The following is a 20493-nucleotide window of genomic DNA, read 5'->3' on the forward strand; positions in this document are numbered from 1 at the left end:
GATAATTGGCACTGGGTGAAAAGAAAAACTGGGTTACAAAATCGTGGGATAAAAAAATTATGAAGAAGAAATACAGAAGGGAGTTCCAACCGCACCTCTAGCCTATGGCAGGCCAGTCTGGTGCATCTCAGAAGCAGGACTGGTATCATGAGAGAAGGAGGCACTGGAGCAGCTCAGACAATTTAGGGCGGCCCAACTTTATTAACAGAGTACAGGTCGAAAGCCACAACGTTTCGATGTTTCAGTTACATCATCCGGTTACAACTCATTCAAAATGCTGCAGCTCGCCTCCTAACAGGCTCCAGAAAATACCATCACATCACCCCTATCCTGGCCACCCTACATTGGCTGCCTGTCTCATACAGAATACTTTTATTCACCTTCAAAGCCTGATCCGGACTCGCTCCTTCCTACATATCTGACCTACTCGTCCCCTACGAGCCAGCCTGTGACCTACGTTCTTCTTCATCTTCATCTTCTATCAAAGAAATCAGGCTGCAGAAAAACTGTAGGCGACCGGGCATTCGCTATCCGTGCACCGACTCTCTGGAATTCCTTTCCCCTAGAGATCAGGCTAGCCGAGTCTGTGCCGCGTTTTAAATCACTCCTTAAGACTCATTTTTACAAAGCTGCATTCAACCCCCTAGTTGTGATTTGTGATTTTTTATTGATTTCTTCTGTTATTGTTTTGATTTTGTGTATTATTGACAATGTATTTTATTCTATTGTGTGCCTCCTTGCTATGTTTTTATATATGTCTCTCTGTTAAAGCACTTTGTGACTCGTTCTTAAAAGGTGCTATACAAATAAAGCTTTATTATTATTACTTGAGTAATAGTACAAAAGTATTGGCATCAAAATGTACTTAAAGTACCAACAGTAGAAAGTACTCACTACACTGCATGTCCCACTTTTGAACACCATATGAGCTTGTAGATGTCACGGTACGCGTACCGTGACAGTAGATCGTCTATTTTCAAATGGCACAAATGTACTTACAGGGTTTAAGTGGTAATGTTTGTTTTGTAATAATAATCAAAATCTACAAAGGTAACAAGTAACTAATGTTGTCAAAATATTGTAGTGTAGTAAAAGTACAATATTTGTGAAATTGTGTAAATAAATACCCCAAAAATGTACTTAAGTACAATACTAAAGTAATTGTACTTTACACCTCTGCTCTGCCAGAACACCATCCCCCTCCTCTTCCTCAATGCAGTTTCTCTACCAACGCCTTTTAGAGCGTCTCCAAGCGATGGAACACATTCCACGGATATGATTTATATTATTACCCATGTTAATTCCAAGTAATTGGGCAAAGAATAATCCACAGCCGCAGCGCACGGGTGGTGACACCTCTCTCACCCCAAGCCTGCTTGGTAATGAGGTGGAACATCTGCTGAAAGGATACAGTATTGTCAATTTGAACCCGAGAGACTGTGTGAAAGGTGAGCAGCCTCAGCAGCGTCTCAAGGTGATGCTGATTCTATTTTGGGAGTTGCAAGATTCTGCGAGAGAAACAAGCAGCCAGGTCTACAAAAAACAAGCCCAAAAGAAGTGACTAGGCTACATGATCATGATGTCTGACACAGAGGAACACCAGTATAGCATCAACTTCTGTTTTACAGCCCTATACAGTACACATGAGGCTGTACATCTGCAAGCTCACAATGTGCTCTTTTGACTAGAGTAATTGTGACTCCAATAAATAGTACTACTAGAGGCCAAATGTTGTGGAAATAATTCCAGAAAATAACACCTTGCCTTCCAGTTAACCTAGTTTTCCGGTGCACTGCCAGCTGCAAAGGACCCCAAGCTATTAATACTGTAGCATCAAAATCTGTTTTTACGTACATTGGCAATTTGAAAATAGCCGACCTACAAGCTCGGAATGTGTGGCGAATTCGCAAAGCGTTGTGAGCTAGAACTGCTATTTAAAATAAATCTTGAAAAGAAAATACATTTTTGGAATATCTTTGAAACATTTTAACTAGACAAATCTTGTATTGGGGTCGCTGGCAGAAAATATTTTCGGATTGGGGATCCGTGTCCAAATACATAATAATTTGGGGATCCTTGACATGAAAATATTTGAGAAACCCTGGTTTAAACATTAGGAAACAAGCCCAACTAAGCAACTGTACATAGAAACAAGCCCACCCTAATGAAAATCGCAACTAATGTGACTTATAAGCTTATAAGCAGTAAGACGCCCTGAGGGCGAGAAGCGGTCCGCCTAGGTGAAGGCAGACTGCTGGGCAAGCGCTGGCGTTTTGGCATGGGGGGGTCAGATCAACACATCATCAAACTATAATTAACTCAATGTCTGAATGTCAGAAACACTGTCATAGCTCCACACTGACATGACGTCACGTGACATGTCAGAACACATTCTTCCCCACCTGTGCTTCCTGTTCTGACATTCCATTATGTTGATCTGACTGACCTCATCAAACCCTGTACACTCAAGACACTCTCCATATATGGCCAGTACAGAATTAATTCCATATGTTGATCCGACCCCCCATGCCAAAGCGCCAACGCTCGCCCAGCAGTCTGCTTCCGTCTTCCCATGACGGTCTGGCATACGTAAGAAGGAGACAGACAAATGCTAGAGGGCACATAACTCACAGCATCAGCCAGAGCTTATTACACGACTGAGGGTAGCACGCGAAAGAGGGCACGCTATGATGACATTTACTTTTCCTAGGAGACGCTTCATCTAGATTGCAGACATAGATTGAGTGAGACTTCAATATTTCGATTCCCCGCATACCCGTATTGTTGTGGTGCGTTACTGTGGAAGGACGAGGCAAAGGGCTTTTGTTGTAATTCTGGAAAGGATGATCCTGCGTATAACCCCATAGATACTAATCCCACCTAGAAGCTATAATGGAACTTTTCCGCAATAGGCAATTTGGAAAAGACGCGAGAGACACATGCATTAGCAATGGCAAGTATCAGTATAGATTATAGAAGAGGTTGATACACCTGGATGATAAGATATGACATACCGGTAATAATCACCTGTCGACTTGACTGATTGGCAGAACTCTGCGAGACATTTGTGCCGCATGGTCAATGTCAAAGAAAGGGGTGCATGTGTGTACTAACATACCGACCCCTTATATCAAAACCCTAACCTAACCCTAACCTCACAGGGAAGCCGCGGGTTAGTTTTACCCTGCAACGGGTTTGTTTTAACCTGCCACGCATGTCAGGAGCCACAGGTGAGTTTTAACCCAACCACAGGTTATGTTGGTGACAGCTATATGGGTCACGTGGTGTTGCGTGCTACTAGCCTACGTCACTCATAGTAAAGTCAGCTGTTCGCAAGGCGGCATTTCATGAATGGAAGGAGAGAGGGGGTGAACGGGGAAGGTCCAACTTCATTGACCGCAATCGCTTTTTACTATGCTGTGATTCACTGTGGTAATGTTCTAACTTTAATAAAATATAACAAAAGCAGTACCCTGGCCTGGAGCAGTGATTATCATGCAGACAACGACTAAAGCAGCGAGTCTGACAGGTAAAACGTTTCCCCGCTTTAGCCTTTCGGCGTCATACGTTTGTCAAGAGAGACGCCATACAGGTTAGTTGTAACCAGCCTCACATGTCGGGAGCGACGGTGTTGTCGGACTAATGCCTGTCGGACTGTTAGTATGTATAACCAATTAACGTATGCCCTCCAAAGGAAAGGATGCCGTCCTATACAGTATATATTATACGGTATATATATATATATATATATATATATATATATATATATATATACACAGTACACACTATGGCATTTTTACTACCGGTAGTTGACTAGTTGCCTAGTTTACTTGTCGACTAGTTGTATTTTTTCTTTTTACTACCTATTATGTACAAAAGAATATATATATTTGTACATTTAAAAACGGTGTACATTGGTGACTATAACTATAATCTACCTGATCTTGAGGCCTACAAAATCAAAAAAAGGATAAAAGGGTTTGTTTTTCTTCTTATCAACTAGTCAACTAGTACCAACAATGTCGACTAGTGGATTTTAGTCGACTAGTTGAATAGTCGACTAGTTGCTTACTTGCTTAAAGCCCTAACACACACACACGATTTGCTCAGACACATATGACGTAAATTCTCCATTCATTGTCAATGGCATTTAATGTTTGTGTTAGGACAAAAAACTACACTATAGCTGAATAGCGCCCCTCAAAAAACGAACAAATGACCTGCATACATTGCATACATTTCTAACATATTTATAACCACACTCTCTCTTGTCCAAATCATCTCAGTTCATGCCTCAGCCAATTCCTAGTCATGCATACTGATCTGTGATGTAACATGGGCCTGTGACTGGGATAAGCAACTGCCAGCCCAACTTATCAAACATGTATAAGAAACAGATGTATCTTTCATGTTTTCATTTGCTCCCCCTGTGCATTTGTTTTATGTGTGCGAGTGTGTGTGTGTGTGTGTGTGTGTGTGTGTGTGTGTGTGTGTGTGTGTGTGTGTGTGTGTGTGTGTGTGTGTTTCTGGGCCCTGCGGGTCCTGCTAAGTTAAGGAGACATCACTACGTGCCCCAACAGAGAGGCAGACGGGATGCAGATTATGACTTATCAGTCATGCACTGACTTCCAACATTAAAAGTGATTTACTGTTCCTTAAGAGCAGTGACATTTAGCATCATATCTACCTTTTTCCATTTCCACGGGCAATGAGAAAAACAGAAGGTGGACTACTGATGCACAATTCTGGAAATCTCTCTTGGGCCATTTGTTCTCTATACAGGCAGCTTTATAGCGGGTGGGGCGTGGGCTCAATGTAAAGGGGGTCTATATATTCTATAGGATATGAGGTAACAGATATTATATGGTCCTGAGTTCATATGAGCCAGATTGTGACCCTGCTGCATGTCAGGAAAGCCATTCCAAGAGTGCAACACTCAATACTCATCCACCCTTTTCTGCCTGGCGAGTGTGGATGCCCAGTACAATTCTGAGCGGTAATATAGAGCCCAATGCAAGCTCCGTCCGATGACCCAAGATTTGTTCGCAAAGGGAGATGTGACGTCGTGACTCACTGAACTAGTTCAGAAAGCCTGTCCGAACAGAAAGGATTTTTTCCTGGCGTCGGAAGGTGCGTGTAGGTGTTTTACCGTGCACTGGCATTTGCCCATTCTCCTGGCTCAGCATTGTAGGACAGATAATGACTTATGTCCAGCTGGATGCAATATTTATGCACACTGTTGAGTGTTGACTGAATTTTGCGAATGATTTCCCCTGGCCTGTACAAGGTTTGAGTAAGAAATCCTCAGACTCAGCAGATAAGAGCACTCCACTAACATCCTGCTCATTACTCTCAGTACTCATTGCATTGGAGGTGAAGGTGTGTGTGTGTGTGTGTGTGTGTGTGTGTGTGTGTGTGTGTGTGTGTGTGTGTGTGTGTGTGTGTGTGTGTGTGTGAGTGATATCATGTATTGCTGGGTAACAAAGGAAGCCCCCCCCCCACTTGTGTCCTTGTCTATCCCATCCTGCCCTCGCATGAGGTCATGGTTATGTAGAGTGGCCGTGACCCTGTACACACACACACACACACGCACGCATGCACCCACCCACGCACGCAGGCACACACACACGCACGCACGCACACACGCACACACACACACACACACACAGTTAGGATGTCATGAACATACAAAGAGGATGAGATGTTGTATGAGTGTGTCTTTACACACAAAATACACACAAAATGCACATTGAACAAAATGGAAAAGAAGTGCACTGACTGCACTCGTTTTTACTGTTCTCTCTTAAATGCACATGCAAGCGCGCGCGCGCACACACACACACACACACACACACACACACACACACACACACACACACACACAATTCTCAGTTTTCCTTTTCCTTCAACACAATTGTTTGCTCATTCTGACTTTTTTTCCCTGTGTCTATTGTGGAAGCTGGTCATTTCCACATGTGTGTTGGCCATAAAACAGCAAAGGGCCGCCTAAAAGCATCCCTTTCCTGACTAGCAGGGTCCCAATCTGTGTCATACTAGAATTTCGCCGGCCTTCGGCCGGCGAATCCTAGTTACATTGCAGCGCAATATGGGAAGAAGGAAATTCTCAGTAGTGTGCCCTGCACATATGTAGTAACGGATGGGTTATAAAGTATTAATAATAACAGAAAGTGTTTTTTATTTCTCATAAATACGCAAACATGGTGAAACAACTACAGTCACAGAGCAGTGCCAAGGTAGCTGCTGCCTGCTAACGATGCAAACAACAGCCTTGCCTGTCGTGTGTGTGTGTGTGTGTGTGTGTGTGTGTGTGTGTGTGTGGGGGGGGGATAGCACTAATTTTCAACATTTTACTGTGTCATAAATATTTACATCTGTAGCCTATATTGTGATTACATTTGACCGTACATTTGACTCTTGTGTTATATTCTTGTGAAATATTCAGTAAAGTATTGTGGTGAAATATTCACCCCAAGTTGATAAGATATGCAGAGAATATAATACCAAGAACCCCCAGTTTGAAATGCATTAGGCCACAGACCCCCATTTGATACCATTTGCTCTCTGGGAAAATCAGGGTCCATTTGGTTCCATTTGTATGCTCTTGGAGTATGATGACTGCTAACAGTATTATCATAAAATATGTCTCAGTTTGAAGATTCAAAAAAACATATTTCATATGTGTGAGCTTGTAAAGTAGAACGTTCAACCTAGAGACAGTGTTGCCAAGTCTGATCATTATAAGCTACTTTGGACTTGTTTATCTATTGGTAGTCCTTGACATGGAAATGTTTGAGTTCCACTGCTCTGAAACAACATTAGACAACAAAGTTTGACAGTCAACACTATAATTGATTATTTTAAGACTAATTTCCGGACCATTTCTGATTTACCTACTTTGAACTGGCCTATTAACATTTTTATAGACCTGGTTGCTTGTTTCACTCTCACATCCACGATATGTGGCAACCCTGGTTTGTTTTGGTTTGCGTGTGGATGTGTTTTTGTGTTGCTTTAGCATCTTTATCACAGTAGCTATCAGAGGTTGCAGCAGCTGCTGCTGTCATGAAAACGCAAGTTTCTGTCCCAGAAGCTCACGTTAGGTCTGCGCACACTGTATGTTGCTATGGCAACCTGTCATCAAATGCTGCTAACGTTGTGGTCAGCACTGTTAGCATGTGTGCTATCAGGCAAAAGCTGAGATAGATATAAAACTACTGGCCAAAATGTCATACAAAACACAACAACTAAAATCGGAATGTAATTGTGACCTACAGACCATCATGATTTGCTTGCTGGACCTATAATTTATTTATTTGCATTAAATTGCCACTCGCCCATATAAATAAAAAGCAATAGCCTGCATGTGTGTGTGTGTGTGTGTGTGTGTGTGTGTGTATGTGTGTGTGCGCGTGTGCGCAAGACAGACGTGCGTGTGTGTGCAGGCTGAGAGCTGGTGACTGTGATTGACGTGTGAGCTGGATAAATCAGTGAGAGTTGGAAAAAGCGCCCGCAGAGCCAACTCGCAGGCAGTGCCTCAGGCCAGATGCCCGAGAATCGGTACAGGAATCTCTGGGTCACCAGTTTTGGTGTGACACACACGGCTTCCACATTTAGCTTCATACTGGGTGAAAGTGGCGTTCCAAAAATTATTTTTCCCCTCGGAATTCTTATTCACAATGAGATGGAGTTGAGGTGTTTGTGTTTGCTTGCTGGAGCTATAATTAATGTATTTGCATTAAATGTCCACTCGCGCATCGAAGTAAAAAGCAAGATGGCTGCCGATTGCGAGCTGAGAGACGGAGAAAATAGTGACGTGTGAGCCGGGGGCGGGCCTCTGACAACAGCATGAACACAGGGCAGTGTTGCCAGGTTTGCGAATTGTAAGCGAGTTGTAGTGTGTGTAAATAGCGTGGTTGTGGCCTTGTTTCTGCCCGTTTCTGCCCCTGTTGGGGCAACAGAACATGTCGACCAGTTTTGTTAACCGCTTTTGGTCAGGTGACCAACTCCACAAATGTTAAATTAGATAAACACAGGACACACCTTAACAGTTTCCACATATTCCACTGGCCTATTTAACTCCAATACTGTTACAAGCTATCTTCTTTAGTCTTAAAGCAGATGTCAATTAGCCTACATTGTAAAATCCTGAGTGCTCATTAACTCTGACAGTGTAGGAGCCTTCCCATGTAACCAAATGGACACGGGTCCATTTGGTTACATTTGAACATTGTCAGAGCAGTGAACACTGAGGATATTTACTTTGTCAGTTGTGTTTATTTGTATGTACTTGTATTGTAGTAACTTAGTAGTAGTAGCAGGCAGCCGCCAAATAGTTATTTTGAATGAGACATTATACCCGTTTCTAATCTAGAGACTCTTCTGCAGAATGTAGTAAAGAACATAGTTTACACGTCAGATAGGCATAGGCTACATAGTTACATACCATACCACAACAAATCACTATACTATAGTATGCAGCATACCATCGTAAACCGTGACAGCTAGACATATTGTTTAGATTGTGTCAATGTTTTCGAGAGCTGCGTGGACAAAAAGAAAGTTGTAAAGCAAAGTTGTACTAGCAAGCTTCTCTCTTTTGTGTGTCCAACGTGCCATGCGCTGGGTTTCCGTAGCATTGTCATGACAACAGTGTGTACGGCGCACAGACAACTGGCCTTTGAAAAAGAATACACTCACCAAAAGTTGACTTGAGTTGCAACTTCTTCTGTTTTGTTTGTAAACTTTGTGGCACGCTAAGCCTACCGTTTCAACGTGGACACGAAAACATGTACAAGGGTCTTGAGTTGAGGCCGCATTGTGTTGATAATACCACCAACTCAGAACAAGTGCACATGAGTGTTGAGAAAAGATTCCGAAAGCAGCGTACAAGGATGCGTCCATTCACATTCCTACCTTCTCAACAAAGAAGTCTTCCTAGTATCCAGCCCGTGCGGGGAATGTCCCTGGGCCTTTCCCCCACAGAAAGAACATTGTATTATTCCTTCAAATACGTGTAGCACATGAAGCCAGAACGTACAGTCTGGTCCTCTGCTAGAGACGAAGTTTAGGCACTGTGTCTGTGACGGCTTTAACGACGTCTGCTGCTCCAACTTTCTCCGCCCTGCTTTTCCCATTCATTATTCTTTGTGCCCGCGGTACCATCTATCAAAGGATGCATTGCCCCGCCTCGCTGAAAACACGCTCTCTAGCTGTTGAAAACCCCCTTGGTTACGGGTCGCAATGTTATTAATCTTGTCCAAAAGTTTAAAAAAGCACTGACATTACCGTAAGTATTAGCAAAACACGTTTTCTTCCACCAGAGATGCTCCGTCATGATTCAATTACAAGCCAAGTCGACTCGCATCATAACAATTAGCCTTAATTAGACATTAATGGGCTGTACTCCCCATGCTCTCATTATTAATGTCACAACTCTGCCTTCACAGCTTTAATCCCCTGGGACCTCTCGGTTCAAACAAACCGAGTGACACCGGCATTATGGAGATATCCGACCTCACAGAAGTTTTCCCATGCAGTGTTTTTTATTATGCCTATTATGCTATGACAATAATGACATGACGCAGTTTTCGAAAAATAAGTAGGCTATAGTAGTTAGGCCTAGTTTCTGGCCTAATGTTATTATTATTATAATAATAATAATAATAATAATAATAATAATAATAATAATAATTCAAATTATACTAATCATTATTATTATTATTATTATTCCGAATGAAATTCAAATCCAGTCCATTTCCAAATTAACACAGGATGATGTCAGGCCTTCTCTCAGAGTATTTTCTCATATGTTAGAAATATAGAACAGTAATGCAAAAATGTGGATACGAATCCTATTCAGGTGCCCAGTTCCTGGTGCCAATCCCAAATGCCCACTCTTCTCCACCCCAAAGTGCCCACTCTTCCAGGTGCCAAATAGCCCACATTTAGTGCCCAGTCCACTCTTCCAATAGTGCCCAATGCCCAATCTTTAAAAATATGGTGCCCATACGTATGTCCCTACTCCCTAGGCCTAGGGTCCTATAGTGCCAACCTATCCATTTTAAATTATTTGAAATGATGAAAAATAGATCAAAATATATATCACGGAGATGTTATATAATATATATCAACCATAGACCGTAAAATGAAAGATTTCAACTTGACGTTCATAATTCTGCTGTCTCAGAAAAACAATGGGTCAATTTGACAGGGTGCCACTAGATGACACTGTTGGTCTATGAAGGGATTCTATTTGCTTAGCAATCTGTCTCGGATACTTTTAGTTTAGATTCTCTCATTCTTTAATACTTGGCCTTTGTTTACTAAGGAAAATCTCACTGCTTTTATTTTATGCTGCAATTTTTTGCACAGTGACAAGTTACCATAGAACACGATCTGTTCTTTGTTTTTAAGTTTTTATTTGTAGGCTATTAAAGCACTTATAATAAGTGCTCAATGATAGAAGGTTAGGTTATTATTATTATTATTATTATTATTATTATTATTATTATTATTATTATTATTATTATTAATTAATACTAATAATAATTTATTTACTACTACGAATAGGCCTAAGCCTATGCCACTGCCGTAGGTTAAACTGTTTAATTTTGTTAACCCGTTAAATATGCATGTTAAATGATCATTTATATTCATTTATTTGTCTCATTTTTTATCCCAACAATCTGTCAAAAGATGACGACCAGCTCTCCGGATATCCTCATTGAAAATGTAGGCTTGCTTGAACGTGGGAAATGTAGTTCCTTCACCAGTATTCACGCATGGATATTACGCACACTCCTCCGCGTACGCCGCGCTGTGTTGACGTATACTGCGCTTCAAGCGTACGTGTAGTCTTTCTTTGCTCCTTGGAGATTCCCCTTGCTTCCTGGGGTGTTTGAGGTAAACGTACGAGATCGTATCGGTCTCGCCAGTGCTCGTTGTAGTGATAATAATGTTCAACATCATGTGCTTTTGAAATAAAAGCCTGAAACAATGTTGTACTGGAGTGCAACGCGGCCGTCGGGAACGGTAGCTGGCAGCTAACGCCTGCTGCCAAAGTACAGTTCGGTAAGAACTTGTCATTTGGACGATTCGGGAAAGTTAACGCGTTCCCGAATCGTATAAAAAGAACAATCTGCCTTCGACCGACAACGTATTTTGAGGTAAGAATGTTACCAGTTGAATTTAAAGAACGAGGCGGCTTTCTGTCGATATCGATCATTCTAGTGAAGAGATTGAATTAGACTGTCTTTGTTTACGATGTCCCCGGCGTCCTCGACTCCCGCTGTCTCCTGTCATCCAATGGGATTGTCCTGTCTACTGTTCTAATCTGGATACATTGTTGCTCATTTGAGTGACAGCTGTTCTCAAGGAAAAACTTTGGTGCATCTTTCGTACACATTGATTTTGTTTCAACAAATAGCTTGTTTAGCAAGGACAGGAAGGATTGCTTATTATGTTACTATGGACTTACTGCTTAGAACAAAATAGAGTAGGTTCAAGGTTCTCTTTCTTTATGATCTCACAAGGGAGATATTGTTTTGCAACTTGGTTTCAACATCAACAAAATACAGCACATAGCATAGCTATTATATTACGGAAATGGAAGACGTTATAAAGTAGATATAGACGTGTTGATCCCTGCTGTGGGGGAAATTCAGGTGTCATCATAGCACTAGCATCACCCTGTTGGCATGAAACACAGGACAGAGAGGTAGCCTTAAGGCCAGACCAATGCAACTATACTGTGTCTGGTACTTGCAAGGATTGCATTGGTGTGGACTGGCATCAAAACTGTTTTGTTGCAAGGAGTTGCGACTAGTTGCATTCAAGTGGTCTGGCCTTAAGAGAAGAGATACAGCTACAGTAATGTAAAAAATAAGTGTGTGTGTGTGTGTGTGTGTGTGTGTGTGTGTGTGTGTGTGTGTGTGTGTGTGTGTGTGTGTGTGTGTGTGTGTGTGTGTGTGTGTGTGTGAACAAAGTATTAAGTCTGACCTGACTTCACTTGACCGACTGACCAGTAATGTATGATGAACTACTAGATATCAATATAGTAATAAGTACCAGTAAGACACCCTGAAGGCGGTCGCGTGGTTGACTGCAGAACTAGGGGGGCATGGGGGGTCAGATCAACATATGGAATGAATTCTGTACTGGCCATATGCATAATTCTCGGGCCTGTTGAGAACTCTAGTTTTTCGCCGGCTGTCGGGCGTGGCTGCACTAATAACTTTGGGACTGCCCGTCTAGAGTTTAAAGTATCAGTCAAAAGGAAGACATCGAAGAGGAAGGACGCATGGGGAAGGATCATCATATGGAATGTCAGAACAGGTCAGCTCCATATATGGAGATCTAAGGGTTTGAGATCGGAATCAGATGTAGTTGCTGGCCAATATTGATGACATCAGGGAACTCCATGTGGGCATTATATGGGCTTAATATTTATGACATCAGGGATCTCTAATCCTGATGATGTCATGTGATGTCACGAGGCATGACCATACAGTATATCTATGGAGGCGTGGGGTGATGGACTGTCTGACGGGAATTGCTGCCGTTTTCATAGTAAACTGCGACCTGTCGTCGCAATAATGCTTCTGTGCAAGTGTACAACCCAATATACTGCACATGTAAGCTTCGCATATCAATAGCCCTTTAAGCCTGATTTATACTTATTAGCGTGCCACAAACACTGGGAGTTTAGATTAAGTTTAGTTTAGAGATTGACATGTGAGTCCAGCTTGATTGTGACTTTCTGAAACAGTCTTATTTTTCACCAAATAAGAGTAGACCCTAGCAGCCACAAAGCCATAATTCTCTTCCTCCCTTTCAAGAAGGCTAATAACAGAGTATAAATTGCATGAAATGTAAATGTAGCTGGCAGCTGCATTATCTGCAGACTGGCTGAGTGTGCGTGTGCAAAGTGTTTGTTTCTACATGCAGCTTACTTACTTGGGGGTGGCAGTTTGGTGGGCTTGTAATCGGATATGTGAAAGTGAGTCTACAAAACAACTGTCAAACACACCATGAAATCAGCTCACATTCCATTCACTTTACTGTACAGTGTACATTTAACAGAGTGTAAACTGTAAAGGTTTAAATTAACACTGAGGGTTTTTCTAGGTGCTCTCCACTTGGTAGGGTTTCGTACTGTCTCTCTCTCTACCCCATTTCACATCTATTTCCCTTTCTCTCACGCTCTTCCCTAACTGAGGCAGCTGGCACATCTCTCTGGGTGAGGACTTACTGAGACAGGTGGTCTTAACAGGAACAGGTGCAAATGTAACAAAGGGTTACAGTCCTAGTCTAGTTTTGATTGGCCTATGAGTTGTAGGATTTGTCTGATTACATACTCATGTTGCATGCCAGCTGGTTAATATCTGTCCCATGATGACTTCTCTCTCTCTCTCTCTCTCTCTCTCTCTCTCTCTCTCTCTCTGATTACGGGCTGCTTTTAGTATGCATTAATTGTAGTCATTTATATTTTGCACTTTGACACAGACAATTGTGTTAAACTTCTAGACATGTTATGAAATCTGCTAATAATCACTAATCTCATCATGGACATTGGAATGATGTATAGAAATGTAACCATTGTTATATCTCATGTTATTTGCCAGGCTTAGTTGTAAGTCCAACATTGCCTCAATCACATTGTGTATAAATGTGTATATAGGCCTACTACATGATCCCAAATCATATGATTGGTCCTGTTGCGTGACACAGGCATAATGTTACAGCCCTGATTCCCTGACGTGGTATTTGACATTAGAATAAGTTTCGATTTAACACCCAATCCATGGGTTTGTAGTAGCCGCAATTTGCAACTCTAGATTTTTTTTATAATGGGATTAATCTAGAGTTGCAATACACTCCATTGACTCCCCACTCATCTTTTTTGGTTTGCGATCTGCTTGTCTTAAACGACGTTAAACTCACCAACATTGCAGCTGTAGTCCAAGCTTGAATTATCCTCTTTCAATCTGCCGAGCTTGTTTTTCATAAAAATCCACCGTAGAGATGTTATGAGCTACTTTCTGTCAAGACATCCTCTGCAAGTGATTCTTTTTCTAAGTGTTGCAGTTTGGAAGCACTTGTTTTTATTAACGGGTTGCGCTGCTGCCTCCTGCATTATGTGCAAATTCGAAACAGGTGGAACGCAGAAGGTTCAGTGACGTACGACGAGTGCTTCCAAACTCCAGCACTTAAAATAATCACAAATAATCACTTGCAGAGGAGGTCTTGACAGAAAGTAGCTCATAACATCTCTAAGGCGGATTTGTATGAAAAACAAGCTCGGCAGATTGAAAGAGGATAATTCAAGCTTGGACTACGTTGTGAGTGTTTGAATGTTGGTGAGTTTAACGTCGTTTAAGACAAGCAGATCGCAAACCAAAAAATATGAGTGGGGAGTCAATGGAGGGTATTGCAACTCTAGATTCATCCCATTATAAAAAAATCTAGAGTTGCACATTGCGGCTAGGTTTGAAGACAACATGATTTCACTATGTCAATGAACTAGTCATAGTCAAACCAGTTTGAGAGACTTGCTGCCACTGATGCAACAGGAAAAGGTTACGGAGAGATTTGCATGTGCCTACTGCCTATAGCTCCACCTTCCAGGTACTTAGGAGGCGAGCCTGACTAAACATCTGCAGACAGTTCAGGCAAGTACTGGCCTACAGCACTCCCATACAGACAGCCAGTCTAGCTTGTTTTGCAGTAGTTGCCAGTTGGCTGGCTCCATAGCTAATTTATGGCTAATGCTTACCCCCTCCCCTGTATTCTATTAATCTATTCGGCAAAAAAGCAGTAATAATGAGTCCTTACGTTTAGTCGTAAACATACAGTAACAGTAGCCTATACATTTTGTCAGTGATCTGTGCAAATTAAGCAAAACGGAATGTGTGGTGGGGGAATGGGGTCAGCAAAGTGTTGAAGGAGGCAAAGAGAAAGAACATGATGGAAGAAGCGAGACAGGAGAGGGGAAGTTGAGGGCTTATCTCAGTAATGTGAAGGGACAGTTGAGCAATGATGAACGTTACAGTCATCCACTGCCTTCCATTTAACCCTTTCCTACATCCACTGGCAGTGGCAGAGGCACATATAGGTTGTGTTTTTAGGTTGTAATAACAGACAGATTAAGTTGATGTTGACAGATTGGGGTTAATAGCAGAAGCTGTGTCACTCACATGGCGTTTTGAAATGTACATTGTTTTTTGCTATGCTGCATGTTTTGATTTTCCAAATACTATTAGATCAATCTATGATAGACTACCAATGTACACATTATTGAATAAGAACTGAGGGTTGGGGTTAGGGTTTATTTTGATCTCTTGAACACAGCCTTTAGCCTTTTCTTTTCAACACGCCACTGCGCATGCGCGCTGCTGACACTGACTAATCCGCTGTTAGGAAGAGATTGCATCCTCGGCTCGTCCACTGCACTTAGCACATCACAGATGTTTAATTAAAACCCGCAGTAAAACAGACTATTTAAAGGATCAATAACAGCCCTACGTTGAAAGATGTAAGGAGTCTGGGGCGGAGTAGCGCTGCAGTATGATATGCACACATTTCTTTGCAAAGCGTCGCCGGGACTGGATTGGGATGTGTCTGTGCCCTAACACACAACTCAACGAGATCAGAACACGGGATTGATGCGATGAGCACAGGCTGGAATGGACCTGGCCGAACACACGGTGGAATTTACGACTGAGTGAGAGCACTTTGTGAACGGGACCTGGTATTTTCACGTTTGCATGACTCCGTGCGCTCCCGTGCATGGACGACAGATTCCTAATTTCCTACCATCATCACCGAGCAATGCTTAGCCCCACTGAGAGTCATTTGAAAGCTTGCGTTATCATTTCATTGTTGGCTATTTAGAACATCACATATTGGAGATCCTGTAAGCTGTAACGTTTGTTCCTGGGTGTTAATATCCTTTTATTTTAATTGCCATAATCAAACATTTATTCGAAATGGAATATCGTTTATGTTCATGCGGAAAGTGACTACCGGTATGTTCAAGTCAGAAGCTTTGCGTGTGGTTACAGAGGCCACCCACTGCATCCACACAACCCGCATGTGAATTATGTTATAAAGGTCCACTTTACGCCTTTTTACGCAAACCCTCTACCCAGCGCACCCCATGGCGTAGCCTAGTTCTTCTTGTTCCACTCAGCTGTTCATCTTGTACAGACTTGTTACAGTATGACAGGCTCCTGCGTGCACGTCGGTCTGTGTGCACGCCGACCAACTAGACTGGCTGGCCTCATCAACGGGATCACACGCGAATCCGAGTCTCTTTCAAACGGTGGAAACTGGGATCAAATGCCGTGTTTGCGCAGCCCAATCAGTGCTCCTCTCTGGAATTTAAGTTCTTGTTGATCAGCAAACATTTCCACGTAGAGCCCTGCACTGCTGTAGCTCCGAGTAGAGCTGCTGCTTTGAAGCGACTTGTAAAATTCCAAAGTTCATGCCTTTGTTAATTGTTAAATATTAGGCTACCTCATGAGGTGAAACTGAAAATGGTCGATAGTTGTGTAATCTCAGTCTAGGATCTGTCCAGTCCAGTGAGAAATGCTTTTGGGTGTTGCCATCAAGATGTTTTGCTAATCCTCAGCAGCTGCAAATCAGGGTGGAATATGTGAAAGATGAGCCATGTATATTGGTGTAGGCTATTTGTGCCAACAATGTCCAGAACGGCAATGCATTCAATTTCTATAAAACCGCACACCACTGAGTTCTGAATGTTATCCCCAGATCAAATCTAATGTCTCTGTTCTCTGTTCTGCATGGGGATTTTATAGACATAAGCAACAAATGGCATTTTTCACAGTTCCTATTAATTAAGATGCATTTAGTAATTATTAAACAATTGGTTTGCTGGCCGGGTGCTGTTTAGTTACAGAGATGTTGTTTGGCTGTGAGCCCAAGTACACATGCCTGTCTTCCAGCTCCTGAGCATGCATCAAGTAATGACCAGGCATGAGACTAGACCAGGAGAGAACTGTTGGAGGCAATGCAGGAGGAATTATGAGTGTCATTCTGCACAACACCGTATGGACGTGCTGTTAACACAGAAGCCTTGACGTCTATAAGGAAGAGAGAACGAGAACCCATCACAGAGAGGAGAGGCCTTTTTTCCTCTCTGAGACTGGCTGCTGAATTGGAATCAGCGCTTGGGGCATCCAATTACACTTTGGATTGACTACTTTTTCCAGCCTCCACAGTCCACACACTGGGAAATCCACCATGATCTGCAGTCTTAGCAGAGCTAGATTTCTTTTTTTTAAATAGCCCTGCGTTTTGATTGTCTCAGTCATTTAAATTACTTTTCTTTTTTTAATTCAAGCATCACTGACTGTGTTTTGCAAGAGAAATGTCTCTTTTGAATTTTGCAGGAGACTTACCCTGACTGTGAACAGTATTGAAAACGGTTAACAGATGTGACATATTAACTCCCCTGAGGACCTATGCTTTGTCAGTTTTTGTGACAAACTGTCACAAATTGTACCACCACAAACACCCCCATCCCCTCCAGCTGACTGCAGGCAGATAGTTGTTGCCTCTGACTGTGGCGATGGGGAGCTCCGCCTCGTCGCTCACGGCGGAGACTGAGTCGGACCATGGCTTCCGCAGCACCCCCTACCCGTCCTCCCCTCCCGTGGGCTGGCTCAGGAATAGTCACAGCAGTCCCGTGTGGGGTACCACATTCATCACACGCCAGCAGCACCCACTGCCTCACCGAGAGCGCAGGTAAGAACCAGGATATCCTGCAGAAGTGGCATGACATGTTTGATGCCAGAACATGTGCCATCTGCTCTGGGATGTGTTCCCACCCATGCAACATTCTTACGTATGAATGGTTATCACAGACTATGACCATCGGTATGATCCATAGCTTTTAGGGACTTTCAATGCATGTCCAAATTCCACCAACTGATGCAAAAATAGCTTGTAAACTTTTTTCATTCTTGAAACGGTTAACAGTCCCCCCGTCGCTGTTTGAACTGGGTCCCATTTCAGTGGAATTACAGTTTGGGCCAGGCAGAGGACAAAGTGCTGTATTTGGAGTGTGTTCTATTGGCCAGTAACCATCGCTTAAACTAATAGATCTCCCAGTTGAGTGCACCCGAGGCACAGGGAGGGATTGGCCTGGCAATGCCAGTGGATGAGCAGTAGAGGGAGAAATGAGATGTGTGGGTTGTATTACATGAGGCGAGGGATACCGTTGCTTGCAGCCACGGTGTACAAATGACAAGACCTCTTTATTTTAAGGATGGTCTTGTTGTGATGGGTGTTGTCTTTGCCTCCGGTCACTCAGCAGTGTGTGCTTTGTGCAGTAATCTGAGACCATTCACACTTGTGTCACTTACTACTGTCTGTCTCACCTACTGTTGTCTAATATTTCCCCTTTCAGTCGTAATGAGAAAAAAAAGAAGATAACAGTAGGATAATTCAATAACCTTAACTGATTAATCAAATTCACTGCCCCGATCTAATCAGAGCCTGCATTCTCTAATGTGTTTTTTATGCACCCAAAATATGGCTTAGCCGGTTTTGCAATCTAAAATACCAAGTAGTCTCTTGGGTACTGTAACTCCCCCGCCACAAAAATGCAGAATTTCCATGCATGCCTGAGTTGATTGCCTCGACCAATAGATTGATCTCTGTGAACCCAGGCTGTGAACCCTGCCAGAGGGCGATTAGAGTATGTTTTGCCTCTATGCTTTAGTTTAGAGGAGCTCCCAAACAACCTCTGATTCCATGCCATGTTGCACTTTGTTGGAGTGTACAGCGGTACAGGGCGGTGCGAGCTTGACCTGGGAGTGCAGTGTCTGCCAACAGATGGCTGCAAATGTACAGATGGCTGCGTCCTTCATACAAACTGATATGCTGCTGTTGTAGTTATGAACCACCAAGGCTCATCATCGCTACACCAGAATCGAATGTTCTATTGTTGTACTGGTAGTGTTGTGTTGTACATCAATGGTGGAGGGAGGCCTCATTGAAGTCCAATGGGACAAACTCATTTCTAGGAGAGGTTTGTTATTCACATTTATTGAAAGGCCTAGTTTCTCTGTATTGACAGTATTAAGCCAGTCCTGACTCCAAGTCAGAACCATGTTGTAGTGATCAATTGTCCCCAAGCTATAACTCATTGCCTTCTAAATCATTGATTATTGACATGGTGAAAGTAGTATTTACGATCTCAAAGAAGCTGAGCTCACATGACAATTGAAAGCGATTTAATTTGTGTTTTTGACCACTGTAAAAAATAACATCCTCCATGGTCCTCTTGAAAACTGTCATTTCTACCAGCTTTCTTCATGCCTTTTTGAGCCCTTCAGAACAAGAACAAGCAATTGCTATTGACCACTCCGGTGTATTGAAGCTATTGCTGAGTCACTCAGGGCATCACGGTCCGGTTGTTAGTTATTGATTTTCAGAGGGCCAGATCAAATTTCCCCACAATGGATGTCATTATTTATTCAGCATTGGTCTCCAGGAAGGCTTTCATCTTTCTTGACTCCTGCCTGCCTCTGTCAATGTTTTTCTTGCAATTGCCCCCCATTTAACACATCACAAGGCCTTCTATGGACCATATGCAGACCGTGGCCATCTTGCCATATAAGTTAATGGCAAATGGTGCTAACAAGGTGCAATTTCCTATTGATAGCCTATTCATCCAAACAGAAATTTAATTATCTTTAAAACAACGTCAAACGTGTATTAAAACAACGTCAAACTCGCCAACATTGCAGCTGTATGAAAAGCTTGAATTATCCTCTTTCTATCTACAAAGTGTTTGTTTCATATTTTTACATGTTATGAGCTGCTTTCTTTCCTTGCAAGTGATTATTTTTCTAAGTGTTGCAGTTTGGAAGTGCTCGTTAGATATCACTCAACTGCCTTGCCTGTTTTGAATTTGCACATAATGCAGGAGGCAGCAGGTTTACTGAAAACGAGTGCTTCTAAACTCTGATGGCAAGATGGCCGTGGTCTGCAAGGCAAGTATATTTGTATGGCATATCTGTAGCTTACCATTGCTGTTTAAAAATTCACAGAGCAGCTACTGCAGAGGTAGCCTGGCTAATAAGCCAGACTAATATCACACTTTTGCCAACGGCTGATTCGGTCTGGCTTATTAGCCAGGCTACTGCAGAAGCACTACCTTACTGTGTGCATTCATTCAACAATAGCTGCTCCACGTAGGAGCAAAATGCATGTGTGCTGTCCCCATTTTTTTCTTTAAAAAAAAATATATTTTATCCCACGATTTTGTAACCCAGTGTTCTTTTCAACCAGTGCCAATTATCTAATGTAATCCTGGGCGCTACACTTCCTCTGCCAACCTGGGGGGGCAGCGGACTGACCTCATGCCCCCTTCTATGCATGAGGAGTCCAAGCTGCTTTTTTTCACCTGACCGGGGGGAATTTCCCCGGCCGGACGTAACGCGT

At 42.6% G+C, this 20493-nt stretch overlaps 2 protein-coding genes across 3 annotated transcripts in view; one reads left to right on the forward strand and one right to left on the reverse strand.

The window, feature by feature from the left end:
• Positions 1-9009, reverse strand: part of ankfn1b (ankyrin repeat and fibronectin type III domain containing 1b) — a 230052-nt gene extending 221043 nt beyond the window's left edge. Inside the window, exon 1 of one of the 2 annotated variants that reach the window (XM_080788869.1) lies at positions 8935-9009. The gene's annotated coding sequence lies outside the window, so the exon portion shown is untranslated. Of the gene's footprint in view, positions 1-8718; positions 8897-8934 lie in introns of those variants that run through there. The other variant, XM_080788868.1, reaches the window with a different exon arrangement.
• Positions 9010-17611: 8602 nt separating this feature from the next.
• The window catches only part of capn15 (calpain 15), a gene marked incomplete at its 5' end in the record, with an annotated part of 51131 nt that continues 48249 nt past the window's right edge, over positions 17612-20493 (forward strand). Inside the window, one exon of the mRNA XM_080788503.1 lies at positions 17612-17787. Coding sequence (XP_080644629.1) covers positions 17612-17787 — 176 coding nt within the window. The remainder of the gene's footprint in view (positions 17788-20493) is intronic.

The sequence above is a fragment of the Protomyctophum bolini genome (genome assembly GCF_963924005.1).
Source record: "Protomyctophum bolini genome assembly, chromosome: 18".
Taxonomy (NCBI): domain Eukaryota; kingdom Metazoa; phylum Chordata; class Actinopteri; order Myctophiformes; family Myctophidae; genus Protomyctophum; species Protomyctophum bolini.